Raw genomic sequence first — 14,443 nt, forward strand, 5'->3', positions numbered from 1 at the left:
CTCTTCTGGGCTTTACTACCTACCCTTTGACCTTAGTCAGTGGTGTAAACTTTCTGACCCTCAGTTACAGCTTTAAAATGAAGATGAAAATGCTTACCTCAGAGTGGTTATGAGGATTAAATGAAATAATATATGCAAGGCCTTCACTTAATGTTTGGCACAGAGTAAGCTTTCAATTTGGGCTGGCAGGGTGCAGGGGATTTAACTCAGAGGCAATTTATCCACTAGCTACATCCTTAGTCGTTGTTTTTTCTTTTTTTTTTTCTTTTTTGGGGGGGGGGTCAGGTGGGGTCGAGGGCTTGAACTTGTGATCCTTTTGTCTCAGCCCCCAAGTCCCTGGGATTATAGGCATGTGCCACTGCACATGACTAAGCTTTCAATTTTTTCAAAAAGTATTTAATGCAGGCTGAGAAAATTGGTTTTGAAATACGGTTTTAAAGAAGTCAATGCATAATTATATAAACTTGTCACATATTGCTCATTTTTGTATTCTTCAGATTTATAAAAATTCCCAATCTACAGAAAAAGTAATCTAGAAATAAAAGAAGTAGAAAACAGAAATATTGAAAGTTGAAGTAGAAAACAGAAATATTGTGATTTTTGTGTACATCCCTAAATTAAAGAATTTTATTTGTTTTCTTGAGGTAATCTTCTCTAGGTAAAGCTAATATCAAGGAAAGCCTCCTTTGACATTTTATTCTTCAAGAAAAAAGAAATCTCTTTATTTCATAGGATGCTGGTCGTTTGCTATACATTGGTCAAAATGAATGGACACATGTAAATTGTGCTTTGTGGTCAGCGGAAGTGTTTGAAGATGATGATGGGTCACTAAAGAATGTGCATATGGCTGTGATCAGGGGCAAGCAGCTGGTAAGAGCTTAATGGGTAAATTTTATGGAAGAGATGTCCTTTTGATTTATAGATATTCTTTCTGTGGGTAAATGCTGCTTTGCTGGGATTTTTCACAGTATCTTCAGAGTAGTTATCCAACAAATATTGACATACATTGTAGGCAGATTTCTTGATCCTTGGAAGACAGATACAAAAGAAATAGAAAAGTATTACCTAATTTGGGAGATAATTTATATATGTGAGAAAAGTATCAATGTATTAGGGGATCATTTAGTCTAAATGATCTCTGAAACCTCAGTTGAGTCAACATTCTGAAGTTCCAAAGAATAAAATCATACAAATACATGAAGAAGAGATATGGGAAGTGATCAGTTGCAGTTGAGAGTAATCAAAAAAGGCATTGAAGGAGTAAAAATTTAAAAGCTGTTTTGAAGGAGAGGAGAAAATGAAGGATTGTAAAACAAGCCAGCCAACAAACAAAATAGCACTTGCAAAGAAGCAACAGTAAATTGTGTGGTGAGCACAAAAAGAAATTCCTGCCTTGAGCAGAGTCAGATTGTGACTAACAAAATAAGGTGGTGACATACAGGACCAGTTGAAGAAAATCTTTGAATCATTCCATAAGTTTGTTATGTCAGTCTAGTAACTGAAGAACCATTATGTTTCTGACTAGTAAAATCCTTGTAGAATATCGTTGCTTTGGGATATAACTTTCTTGCAAGGTGATGTTTTTAGAATTGATCTTTAGAGTTTCATGTCTTATAAGTCAGACATTAATCCTAGAAAAACTATGTTTTAGACCAAGTACTAAATCCAGTTGTAATATTTAAATGTATAGCTAAAAGACTGTATGGAGAATGGGAAAGGACTTAAAGCTTTTCTGCTCAGGATTTTTCTGTAGTTTAACAGATTACCAATCAACAAAATTAATTTGAGAAAAGCGAGAATGGGATGATCTATATATATGTTGAGATGACAAACATTTAAAAATGTCTGAAAGTCTAAATAGGGCTCTGTTTTTTTTTAGAGATGTGAATTCTGCCAAAAGCCAGGAGCCACTGTGGGTTGCTGTCTTACATCCTGCACCAGCAACTATCATTTCATGTGTTCCCGAGCCAAGAACTGTGTCTTCCTGGATGATAAAAAAGTGTATTGTCAACGACATCGGGATTTGATCAAAGGCGAGGTGAGATAACTTTAGTTGCTTTTATGTATATGTTTGACTATTTCTTTAGAGCACTGTTAGGTCCACTGCAAAATTAAGCAGACAGTACAGAGATTTCCTGTATACTCCCTGCCTCTACACAACATGCAGACTCCCCCATTAATAGCTTCCCCCTCTAGGCAGTTGATGAAACTCCATCAATACATCATTATCACTCAGCATCCACAGCTTACATTAAGTTTTCACTCTTTGTTATTGTACATTCTGTGGGCTTAGACAAATGTATGATGACAGATATTTATCACTGTAATATCAAGCAGATATTTTCACTGCCCTAGAATGTGTTCTGCCTATTCATCTGTCCCAGTGATCTGGGAAATCACTGATCTTTTTACTATCTCCATGATCTTGCCATTTCCAGTTTCCTGTAGTTGGAATGCCATATTATGTAGCTTTTTCAGGCCAATGTATTCCAATTCACAATATACCTTTAAGTTTCCTCCAAGTCTTTTTTATGACTTGTTTAGTTGCTTTTTTAATTTTGTAGGAATTTAGGAAAAAAATACTAAAAAATAGCAAAATGGTAAATTCAGTTCTGCCTTCCTACTAGGCATTCCTAGAGTCACCTGTTTATGAAAAATAAGAGGTGCTTCTAGTAAGACTGAAGGGTGATTTTGAGATACTCTGTATATTCCCTCTGAGAAAGTCAGTACCATGAGTATAATGTGTAAAGGGACAGCCTATTAACAGCAATCTTGGGTTTTTATTTAAGGTGGTTCCTGAGAATGGATTTGAAGTTTTTAGAAGAGTGTTTGTGGACTTTGAAGGAATCAGCTTGAGAAGGAAGTTCCTCAATGGCTTAGAACCAGAAAATATCCACATGATGATTGGTATGATGTAGGCCTGGATTATTGGGGAGGATTGTATTGTCATTATGGCACTTTCTAGTCCTCAGTTATAAAATGACCCTCCCCATTACATCTTCTAATCACTTCTTTCCTTGGTCAGGCTCAATGACGATTGACTGCTTAGGAATTCTGAATGATCTCTCTGACTGTGAAGACAAGCTCTTTCCTATTGGATATCAGTAAGTAAAAAGAAGACATTAACCCTCACAACTTGAGCACTCTGAAGCTTTGTATGTACAGATCATTAATTGCAGAGGCATTGCTTGTTAGCTAGTTTTAATTGCTGCAAAAAAAAAAAAGACCTTTTTTGTTAGTTCCCTAGTTCATTAGCTTGTAGGACTAACCCTTCAAGTCTGGTAAATCCTATATAGGAGCAAGATGTTATTGGTATAATTTTAGAATAATTTCCAAATAAAACCTAAATAGAAAACACAGGATCAGTCTCTTAAGATTCCTCTAAATCCCATTCATCTGGATGCAGAAGTCCAGATGTTTTCATGAATCAAGCACCTCAGATCCTGTTTCCAATCTTACTTTTTTTTTTTTTTTTTCTTTCTTTCTTTCTTTCTCTCACAGTGCTGGGAATCCAGCACAGGGCTTTGCACATACAACATGAGCATTCTACCACTGAATTGCACTCCCCTAGTTTTATATTTTATAGGTCTTTATAAAAATTTAAGTCCCCAGGAGCTGAGGAGATAGCTCAGTTGGTAGAGTGCTTGCCTTGTAAGCACAAGGCCCTGGGTTCAATCCCCAGCACCCAAAAAAAAATAAATAAATAAATAAATTTAAGTCCCCAAATAATAATCAGATTCTCCAGTCAGAACCTATAATCTTTTTTATGAAATAGTTTAAGCATCCAACAAGCTGACAGTATAAATTGAGAATTACCTGTGTCTCCCTCATTGGAGTCTCATTTTGCAGTATATGCTTCGATTTATTCTGTATTCCAATTCTGATAGTGCAGCTCATTGTACAAACAAGTCTCCACCAGCATTCAGCAGATTTGAAGCAATTACATTTCCAAACACCTCTGGTTTGTCCTTTATTTTAGGACTTCACTTTGTATACATTTTGGAACAATAGTCACTTTTTTTTTTTTTTTTTTTTTTTTTTGTGGTGCTGGGGATTGAACCCAGGGCCTTGTGCTTGTGAGGCAAGCACTCTACCAGCTGAGCTATATCCCCAACCCATTAGTTACTTCTTGAAGGTTAATAACTATTTTTAGTAATAGTGTTTTCTTTTTCTGAGTTTAGAATATTTTTCTGTTTTGTATGCCTGCTTACAATTCAATTAAAAAAAGATCTTGTTCTATTTATGGGGAGGCTAAGAAATAGTAAGAACTTCAAAACTTGGAGCAACCTAACTAGAGGAATCTATACTGAGAACCCATGAAATAAAGGTAAATTCTCTAAATCAAGACAGAGAACTAGCATGAGGAGAGGTTTTGACATATGTCAGTTTCTGCTTCTGACCTCTCATATGTGATTTTTCCTATCTGTTTGCCAGGTGTTCCCGGGTGTACTGGAGCACCACGGATGCTCGCAAGCGCTGCGTGTACACATGCAAGATAGTGGAATGCCGCCCTCCAGTTGTAGAGCCAGATATCAACAGCACTGTTGAACATGATGAAAATCGGACCATTGCCCATAGTCCATCATCATTTTCAGGTTAGTCTTTAATTGAGACAGGACTTGCGTTTTGGGAGTATGTACTGAGATCGAAAAGGGGAAAGAAAAGCCATTTATTTGCTTGGGAGGTCTTCTTTGTTTCTAGTTTGACATTTACCGAATAGCTTGCTTTTTATTGGTTCATTTGTTTGATATTTTACTTTAAGCTTTTTTAGTTAAGAGTTTTTATTTCCTCCCACAGAAAGTTCATCTAAAGAGAGTCAGAGTACAGCTGAAATTCTAAGTCCTCCATCACCAGACCGACCTCCTCATTCGCAAACCTCTAGCTCCTGTTATTATCATGTCATCTCAAAGGTCCCTAGGATTCGAACACCCAGTTACTCTCCTACACAGAGATCCCCTGGCTGTCGGCCATTGCCTTCTGCAGGTAAAGGACTTCATTGACATACTTGACCCAAAGTCAGTCCAAAGATTAATTTGTAATTCTTTCAGGCAACCTTATCTTGGCGACTTTTGCTACTGAAAAGATATTTTCAATTACCTATAGATAGATGTAATCAAGTCATTAAAACCAGTGACTTCCACATATTTGTTCTCTCTATGATAGCCTTTCTTGCTTTTTCTCTTTTTTCAGGAAGTCCTACCCCAACCACTCATGAAATAGTCACAGTGGGTGACCCTTTACTCTCCTCTGGACTGCGAAGCATTGGCTCCAGGCGACACAGTACTTCTTCCTTGTCACCCCAACGGTCTAAGCTCCGGATAATGTCTCCAATGAGAACTGGAAATACTTACTCCAGGAATAGTGTTTCCTCAGTCTCCACCACTGGGAACCCTACAGATCCCGAGTCAAGTGCCAAAGCAATTGATCATGCCTTAGGGCCACTGAATTCAAGTGCTAACGTAGGGCACAGCACTCCCACCTCTTCAAGTTTGCAAAGGACGGTGGTCACTGTAGGCTCTAAAACCAGTCACTTGGATGCATCTTCATCTTCAGAAATGAAGCATTCAGGTCCTTCAGATGTGGCATCCAAGAACTCCTCGTTAAAGGGAGAAAAGACCAAAATGCTGAGTTCCAAGAGTTCAGAGGGATCTGCACATAATGTGGCTTACCCTGGAATTCCTAAACTGGCCCCACAGGTTCATAACCCAGCTTCTGGAGAATTAAATGCTAGTAAAATCAGCAATTTTGCTGAACCTCCTTCAGTGCCATTTTCTTCTAAAGAGGCCTTCTCCTTCCCACAACTTCATTTGAGAGGGCAAAGGAATGATCGAGACCAACATACAGATTCTACCCAATTGGCCAGTCCTTCTCCAGATGAAGATACGGAAGTCAAAACCTTGAAACTTTCTGGAGTGAGCAACAAATCATCCATTATCAGTGAACATGTGGCATCTAGCTCCAGAGACAGGAGACCAAAAGGGAAAAAGTCTTGTAAAGAAACTTTTAAAGAAAAGCATTCCAGTAAATCCTTTTTGGAACCTGGACAGGTGACAATTGGTGAGGAAGGAAACCTAAAGCCAGAGTTTGTGGATGAGGTTTTGACTCCTGAGTTTATGGGGCAACGACCATGTAATAATCTTTCTTCTGATAAGATTGGAGATAAAGTCCTTTCTATTTCAGGAGTCCCCAAAGTTCCATCCATGCAAGTAGAAGGACCTGCCAAGGAAGCACCCCGGAAACGCACAGTCAAAGTGACATTGACACCTCTAAAAATGGAAAGTGAGAATCAGTCCAAAAATGCACTGAAAGAAGGTGGTCCTGCCTCCCCTTTGCAAATAGAGTCAGCATCACCAACAGAACCAGTTTCAGCCTCCGAAAGGTCAGGAGATGGGCCAGTGGCTCAACCAAGCCCTAATAATACCTCATCCCAGGATTCTCAAAGTAACAACTATCAGAATCTTCCAGTACAAGATAGAAACCTCATGCTTCCAGACGGCCCCAAACCTCAGGAGGACAGCTCTTTCAAGAGGAGATATCCCCGTCGCAGTGCCCGTGCACGTTCTAACATGTTTTTTGGGCTAACCCCACTCTATGGAGTCAGATCCTATGGTGAAGAAGACATTCCATTCTATAGCAGCTCCACCGGGAAGAAGCGAGGGAAGAGATCAGCTGAAGGACAGGTGGATGGGGCTGATGACTTGAGCACTTCAGATGAGGACGACTTATACTATTACAACTTCACAAGAACAGTCATTTCTTCAGGTGGAGAGGAACGGCTGGCATCCCATAATTTATTTCGGGAAGAGGAACAATGTGATCTTCCAAAAATTTCACAATTGGATGGTGTTGATGATGGGACAGAGAGTGATACCAGTGTCACAGCAACAACAAGGAAAAGCAGCCAGATTCCAAAAAGAAGCAGTAAAGAAAATGGAACAGAAAATTTAAAGATTGATCGACCTGAGGATGCTGGAGAAAAAGAACATGTCATTAAGAGTTCTGTTGGCCACAAAAATGAGCCAAAGATGGATAACTGTCATTCAGTAAGCAGAGTTAAAACGCAGGGACAGGATTCCTTGGAAGCTCAGCTCAGCTCATTGGAGTCAAGCCGCAGGGTCCACACAAGTACCCCCTCAGACAAAAATCTATTGGATACCTATAATACTGAGCTTCTGAAATCAGATTCAGACAATAACAATAGTGATGACTGTGGGAATATCCTGCCTTCAGACATTATGGACTTTGTGCTGAAGAATACTCCATCCATGCAGGCTTTGGGTGAGAGCCCAGAGTCATCTTCCTCAGAACTCCTGAATCTTGGTGAAGGTTTGGGTCTTGACAGTAATCGTGAAAAGGACATGGGTCTTTTTGAGGTATTTTCTCAGCAGCTGCCCACAACAGAGCCTGTGGACAGTAGTGTCTCTTCCTCTATCTCAGCAGAGGAGCAGTTTGAGTTGCCTCTAGAGCTGCCATCTGATCTCTCTGTCCTGACCACCCGAAGTCCTACAGTCCCTAGCCAGAATCCCAGTAGACTGGCTGTCATCTCAGACTCAGGGGAGAAGCGAGTAACCATCACAGAAAAGTCTGTAGCCTCCACTGAAGGTGACCCAGCACTGCTGAGTCCAGGAGTAGATTCCACTCCTGAAGGCCACATGACTCCTGATCACTTTATCCAAGGACACATGGATGCAGACCACATCTCCAGCCCTCCTTGTGGTTCAGTGGAGCAAGGTCACGGCAACAATCAGGATTTAACTCGAAATAGTAGCACCCCTGGCCTCCAGGTACCTGTTTCCCCTACTGTTCCCATCCAGAACCAGAAGTATGTGCCCAATTCTACTGATAGTCCCGGCCCATCTCAGATTTCTAATGCAGCTGTCCAGACCACTCCACCCCACCTGAAACCAGCCACTGAGAAACTCATTGTTGTTAATCAAAACATGCAGCCACTTTATGTTCTCCAAACTCTTCCAAATGGAGTGACCCAAAAAATCCAGTTGACCTCTTCTGTTAGTTCTTCACCCAGTGTGATGGAAACAAATACTTCAGTATTGGGACCCATGGGAAGTGGCCTCACCCTAACCACAGGACTAAATCCAAGCTTGCCAGCTTCTCAACCTCTCTTCCCTCCTACTAGCAAAGGATTGCTCCCCATGCCTCATCACCAGCACTTACATTCCTTCCCTGCAGCTACTCAAAGTAGTTTCCCACCCAACATCAGCAGTCCTCCTTCAGGCTTACTTATTGGGGTTCAGCCTCCTCCAGATCCCCAGCTTTTGGTTTCAGAAGCCAGCCAGAGGACAGACCTCACTACCACAGTAGCCACTCCATCCTCTGGACTCAAGAAAAGACCCATCTCTCGTCTACATACCCGAAAGAATAAAAAACTTGCTCCCTCTAGTACCCCTTCAAACATTGCCCCTTCTGATGTGGTTTCTAATATGACACTGATTAACTTCACACCCTCCCAACTTTCAAATCATCCTAATCTATTAGATTTGGGGTCACTTAATACTTCATCTCATCGAACTGTCCCCAACATCATAAAAAGATCTAAATCTGGCATCATGTATTTTGAACAGGCACCCCTGTTACCACCACAGAGTGTGGGAGGAACTGCTGCCACAGCGGTGGGCACATCAACAATAAGCCAAGACACTAGCCACCTCACTTCAGGGCCTGTGTCTGGCTTGGCATCCAGTTCCTCTGTCTTGAATGTGGTATCCATGCAAACTACAACAACTCCTACCAGTAGTGCGTCAGTTCCAGGACATGTCACCTTAACCAACCGGAGGTTGCTTGGTACTCCAGATATTGGCTCAATAAGCAATCTTCTAATCAAAGCCAGCCAGCAGAGCCTGGGCATTCAGGAACAGCCTGTGGCTCTACCACCAAGTTCAGGAATGTTTCCACAAATGGGGACGTCACAGACTCCCTCTACTGCTGCAATGACGGCAGCATCTAGCATCTGTGTGCTTCCCTCTCCTCAGACTGCGGGCTTGACAGCTCCATCACCAGCTGGGGAGGCAGAAGAACATTATCAGCTGCAGCACGTGAACCAGCTCCTGGCCAGCAAAGCCGGGATCCTCTCTTCCCAGCGTGACCTTGATTCTGCGTCCGGGACCCAGGTATCCAACTTCACCCAGACAGTAGATGCTCCTAATAGTGTGGGGCTAGAGCAGAACAAGGCTTTACCTTCAGCCATGCAAGCCAGTTCAGCCTCTCCAGGGGGCTCTCCATCCTCTGGACAGCAGTCAGTGAGCCCCTCAGTTCCAGCTCCCACTAAACCCAAACCAAAAATCAAACGGATTCAGCTGCCCCTGGACAAAGGGAATGGCAAGAAGCACAAAGTTTCCCATTTGCGGACCAGTTCTTCAGAAGCACACATTCCAGACCAAGAAGCCAACACGGCGTCCCTGACCTCAGTCACAGGGTGAGCCATGATGTATTGTCTCTGTTGTGTCTGCAGGATTTTGTGCTCTGGATTAGGGGCTGTTGAAACAGTAGTCTTTGGGGAGGGACTTTTGGAAGTAAGTTACATTAGTTGGGTTTCCTGGGTTTTAACTTTAATTTTTTTTTTCTTCCAGTGATTATTAATAGAGCAAAATTTAGCCCCACAGATGGACGGTTTGGATAGAACTATCTCTAAATGTTCTTAGTTCTGATTGCAAACAGTGTTGCTGTTTGCTCCTGTGCTGAGTTTTTAGGATACTAGAAAATGCTTATTCCTGTCTGGTGGGCTCACGTGGTATGGTAGCTTCAGAGTCTTTAAAATGTCCTTGTTGTGATGTATGAAGTATACAAGTGATTCTTTTCTTAATATTATTTTTTAGTTGTAGATGGTCACAATACCTTTATTAATTTATCTTTATGTGTGCTGAGGATCAAACCCAGAGTCTCATACATTCTAGTCAAGCACTCTACCACTTGAGCTATAAGCCCACTCCAACAAATGATTTTTTATTTTATTTTATTTTTGGTACCCAGGATTGAACCCAGGGGCACTCAAACCACTAAGCCACATTCCCAGCCCTTTTTTTATATTTTATTTTGAGACAGGGTCTTGCTAAGTTACTTAGGGCCTTGCTAATTTGCTGAGGCTGGCTTTAAATTCAGGATCCTCCTGCCTCAGCCTCACAAGCCACTGGGATTACAGGCAGGTGTGATGGCACACAGACTACAAGTGAATTTTTACATATGTATATACTACGTGACCACTGCTCAGATAAAGATATAGAACACTTCTAGAGCCCCAGAAGGCCCCTTGTGCCCTCTCTTGGTCAGTACCCTTCCAGGTAACCATTATTCCAACCTTTATTACCCTAAATATCTATTGTAGCCTCACAAATTTTATCAACTTTTAAAAAAATTTTTTTTTAGTTGTAGATGGACACAATACCTTTATTTATTTGTTTTTAATGTGGTGCTGAGGATTGAACCCAGTGCTAGGCTAGTGCTCTACCACTAAGCTACAACCCTAGCCCTTTTATCAACTATTGATAGAGTCATTTCTTTAGATTGGTCTCCATATTTAATTTGGAACATATGTACTTGGGGTTTCATGCAAAGATATAAATGCTTCTCTGTTCCAGGACTCCAGGAGCAGAGGCTGAGCAGCAGGATACAGCTAGTGTGGAACAGTCTTCAGAAAAGGAGTGTGGGCAGCCTGCAGGGTAAACTTAAAAATTAGTTCTCTAACATTAAGTCTTTGTCATTTAAAAAATAGTTCCTCCCAATTTGCATTGGCTTCGGTTTTGTAGTCCTTTTTTTAATGGAATTAACAAAAGCTTATAAAAAACCATGGCATAGAATCATTTGGATAATGGTTCTCTATTTGTCCTGCCCACCCCTTCCCAATCTATTCCCTAGAGGCAGCTATTGATAATGATTTGGTTTTATGCATGCAGATGTGTATATTCATATGCAGATATACATGGTATATATGTGAATATGTATTTACTTATTTATGTAAGAGGAATAACAACATACCTACCATCTTTTACTTGTTTTTTTCACTTAGTGAATTGTTTCCTGTATATCTTTCTGTGCCAGTAAACTTCACTTTTTGAGTTACTGCCTCCAATACTATTATGTGGATCTACAATGATTTATTTAACTTGTTTGTTTAATATATATGGATACACATTTGGATTTTTTCAGGATTTATTAATTTTACAAAGTGAAAATTGATGATGGTTTACTAGTTCATGCAGCTTACTTTTATTTTTAGTTAAACCAGCTAATTTATTTAAGTAACTGTAGAATAGCTTCTGAAAATGAAAAATAAAAGTATCCTTTCATTTTTTCCTAAAACTAAGGGTATGAGAAGAATTTCAAGAGCACAGTCTACAACTTGGAAAGCAGATACCTAATGTCAGTATTTGGAAAGGAATCTCATAAGATAGTTTTTTAAAAAAAATTTTTTTTAGTTGTCAGTGGGTCTATTTATTTATATGTGGTACTAAGTATTGAACCCAGGACCTCACACATGCCAGGCAAGTGCTCTACCACTGAGCCACAAATTCAGCCCCATAAAGGACAGTTTTATTTTGTGTGCCATTCAGTAGTGTGGTGCTGGTGGTGTTCATTCAGCAAGTTTTGTATAACTAACAACTGAATGATGTTCAAGGACAATGACAGTATATAATGCCTAGATGAAAGTTGCATCTCACATCTGGCTTTATTTTCATTTAGACAAGCGGCTATTCCAGAGATTCCAGCAAACCAAAATCCAGCAAATGAACAAGAAAGTACAGGTATGTGGGTTGGTAATTGGTTAGTATCAGAATTTTAAAGCTAGGAGGATTAAAATTACCTACTTTGCCTCTACGCTTCAAAGTAGTTAAGTGATCGGTCAAAGTTACAGACAGAAACTCACCACCTGTCTTCTGGTGTTCTTCCACTACATAATTTGTGATTATCTGTCAGCTACGGGACACAAAACATTGCCTGTAAATACTCTTCTGCTCTACTGGCTTTAAAGGTGAAACTTAAATAGCTAGAGATAACCTGGCTTTATCCCTTAGTTGTTGCTATAGGAAACCAAGAACCATTTATATTAGATGGATTTTGGTTACACCATCAGATACATCTTCTAGCATTTTTCGTCTATTGTAACGAATTTGGTCAGGAAACAACTGGGCACTGCATTTAAGATCAGAAGCCATGCCTATAAGGCCTTGCCCTATTCTGTAGAGGGGACTTCCAGAAGAGAACCAGGTGGAGAAAGGCCAAGGCATGAGATTTATTGTCACATCCTGATGATTTGCTGATATTGCTAGAGGGCTGATACATCTGTTGATGGAGGAAGGCAAGGGAGGTGGAGGCTGAGAGTGCAGACTCTGGAACCAGGTGTGTTGGAATCCCAGCTTGGCCACCCAATAACTCTGTGAAATTGACTAGTTAGTTCCCTTCTCTTTGCCTTTGTTTTCTTACCTTTAAAATGGAGATTATAACAATACTTACCTCACTGGGTTATTGTAAGGTTTATATGAGTTCATCTGTGAGGTTTCTGAAAGAGTATCTGAGATATAGTACTTCACACATGTTAACTATTATTACTTTTTTTAGTCTTTATTGAGAACAATTACTTATGGAAAAACTGTCAGATTATCATATGAGAAACTACCAGAGAAGCTGCATAACTTTATGCTCAAAACAAAACAAAACAAAAAAACAGTTGTAGTCACTTTAACTATAACCAAGGGCAAGCTCTTTGAGCCTCAGTTTGTTATTTGTGAATGAGAATAGTAATACCAACAATGACAATGTTGTTAGCTTAGAGATAGTGCATGTACAGTACTCTGCACAGAGTTGGCGTTTAGTAAGCATTTATCATTGCAACCATTTGGTTCCTGTTTGCCTCCTCATAGAACCTAAAGCGGTGGAAGAAGAAGAAAGTAATTTCAGCTCTCCACTGATGTTTTGGCTCCAACAAGAACAAAAGCGGAAGGAAAGCATAGCTGAGAAAAAGCCCAAGAAAGGACTAGTTTTTGAAATTTCAAGTGATGATGGTTTTCAGATCTGTGCAGAAAGTATTGAAGGTGAGTAGTTTAAATTAGGTAGACCAACCAGCAGAAGCCCTGTTTCAATTATCTCTGTACTTAATGTGTATTATGTCATTGAGGTGGGTAATTTTGTGCCAGATAGTATGAAGGATCCTAGGAAGCAATGTATATTTTCTTTGTCCTTGAAAAGTTTATCTTAGATAAATATCTGTAATTCATGTGAGAAATAGATTATGTATCACTGCCACTTGCTCCTTTCAAATTTTATATGTTCTTCTCTCATAGCATAAAACTTTTACTTTGTAAATTTTTTATTTTTATGTCTTACTAACTCAGTGTAAAAGAGTTCAGATTTTACTTTCCTATTCATCTTGGTATCCCTGGCAATGTAGGTGTTCATTAGCTATTGAAGGAGTAGGGAATGTTCTCTAGGTTATAAGTACTAGAGAATTTCAAAGGTAAGAAAGGTCACTATGAGTAACTTAGGGTTATCTAAAAACCCATGAGATTTATAGGAGGTTGAGTTTAAGGAGATAATAGAATTTGGGTTAGACAAACAGGAATGGGGAGGGCTTTTGAAGAAGGGATGTGAACAAAGTTAGACGTCATAATAAAACCCATGTGGGAAAAGAAAGGAAAGGAAAGAATGGACATATCTGGTGACTGCTTAGATATGAGGAGTAGAGAGGAAAGAGTCAAGGATGACCCTTCTAAGCTAGGTTTGGTAGTATATGTCTGTAATCCCAGTGGCTTGGGAGGCTGAGACAAGAGGATTGTGAATTCAAAGCCAGCCTCAGCAAAAGCGAGGGCACTAAGCAACTCAATGAGACCCTGGCTCTAAATTAAATACAAAATAAAGCTGGGGATGTGACTTAGTGGTTCAGTGCCACTGGGTTTAATCCCTGGTAACCCTCAAAAAGGAGGTGACTTCTGAGCTGCCTGTATTCCTAGTGACTGAGGCAGGAGGATCACAAATTTAAGACTAGCCTTAGCAATTTAACAAGACCCTGTCTCAAAATTTAAAAAAATAAGCCAGGCACAGTGGTACACACCTGTAATCCCAGTGGCTCAGGAGGCTGAGGCAGGAGGATTGCAAGTTCAAAGCCATCCTCAGCAATGGCAAGGTGCTAACCAACTCAGTGAGACCCTGTCGCTAAATAAAATACAAAAATATAGGGCTGAGAATGTGGTTCAGTAGTCAGATGCCCCTGAGTTCAATCCCCAGTACCCAAAAAAAAAAAAAAGAACAAAAGGAATGGGAAATGTTCTCAGTGGTGAAGTACACCTGGGTTCAATCCCCAGTACAAATAATAATAAGAAAAAAATAACTAGTTTGAAAGTATGAGCTCTTCCTCCCCACCCCTTTGGTATGGGGGATTGAACCTGGGGCATTAACCACTGAGACACATCCTCAGCCCTTTTTTATATTTTATTTA

At 40.2% G+C, this 14,443-nt stretch overlaps 1 protein-coding gene across 5 annotated transcripts in view; it reads left to right on the plus strand.

The window, feature by feature from the left end:
* KMT2A (lysine methyltransferase 2A) overlaps positions 1 to 14,443 on the plus strand; it is a 79,871-nt gene that overhangs the window by 51,496 nt on the left and 13,932 nt on the right. For all 5 annotated transcript variants that reach the window (XM_079105220.1, XM_079105221.1, XM_079105222.1 and 2 more), the window contains 10 exons: positions 733 to 870; positions 1,880 to 2,038; positions 2,790 to 2,907; positions 3,026 to 3,104; positions 4,435 to 4,595; positions 4,798 to 4,983; positions 5,191 to 9,433; positions 10,593 to 10,673; positions 11,695 to 11,756; positions 12,873 to 13,043. In XM_079105220.1, coding sequence (XP_078961346.1) covers positions 733 to 870; positions 1,880 to 2,038; positions 2,790 to 2,907; positions 3,026 to 3,104; positions 4,435 to 4,595; positions 4,798 to 4,983; positions 5,191 to 9,433; positions 10,593 to 10,673; positions 11,695 to 11,756; positions 12,873 to 13,043 — 5,398 coding nt within the window. The remainder of the gene's footprint in view (positions 1 to 732; positions 871 to 1,879; positions 2,039 to 2,789; positions 2,908 to 3,025; positions 3,105 to 4,434; positions 4,596 to 4,797; positions 4,984 to 5,190; positions 9,434 to 10,592; positions 10,674 to 11,694; positions 11,757 to 12,872; positions 13,044 to 14,443) is intronic.

The sequence above is a fragment of the Sciurus vulgaris genome (assembly GCF_902686455.1).
Source record: "Sciurus vulgaris genome assembly, chromosome: 11".
Taxonomy (NCBI): domain Eukaryota; kingdom Metazoa; phylum Chordata; class Mammalia; order Rodentia; family Sciuridae; genus Sciurus; species Sciurus vulgaris.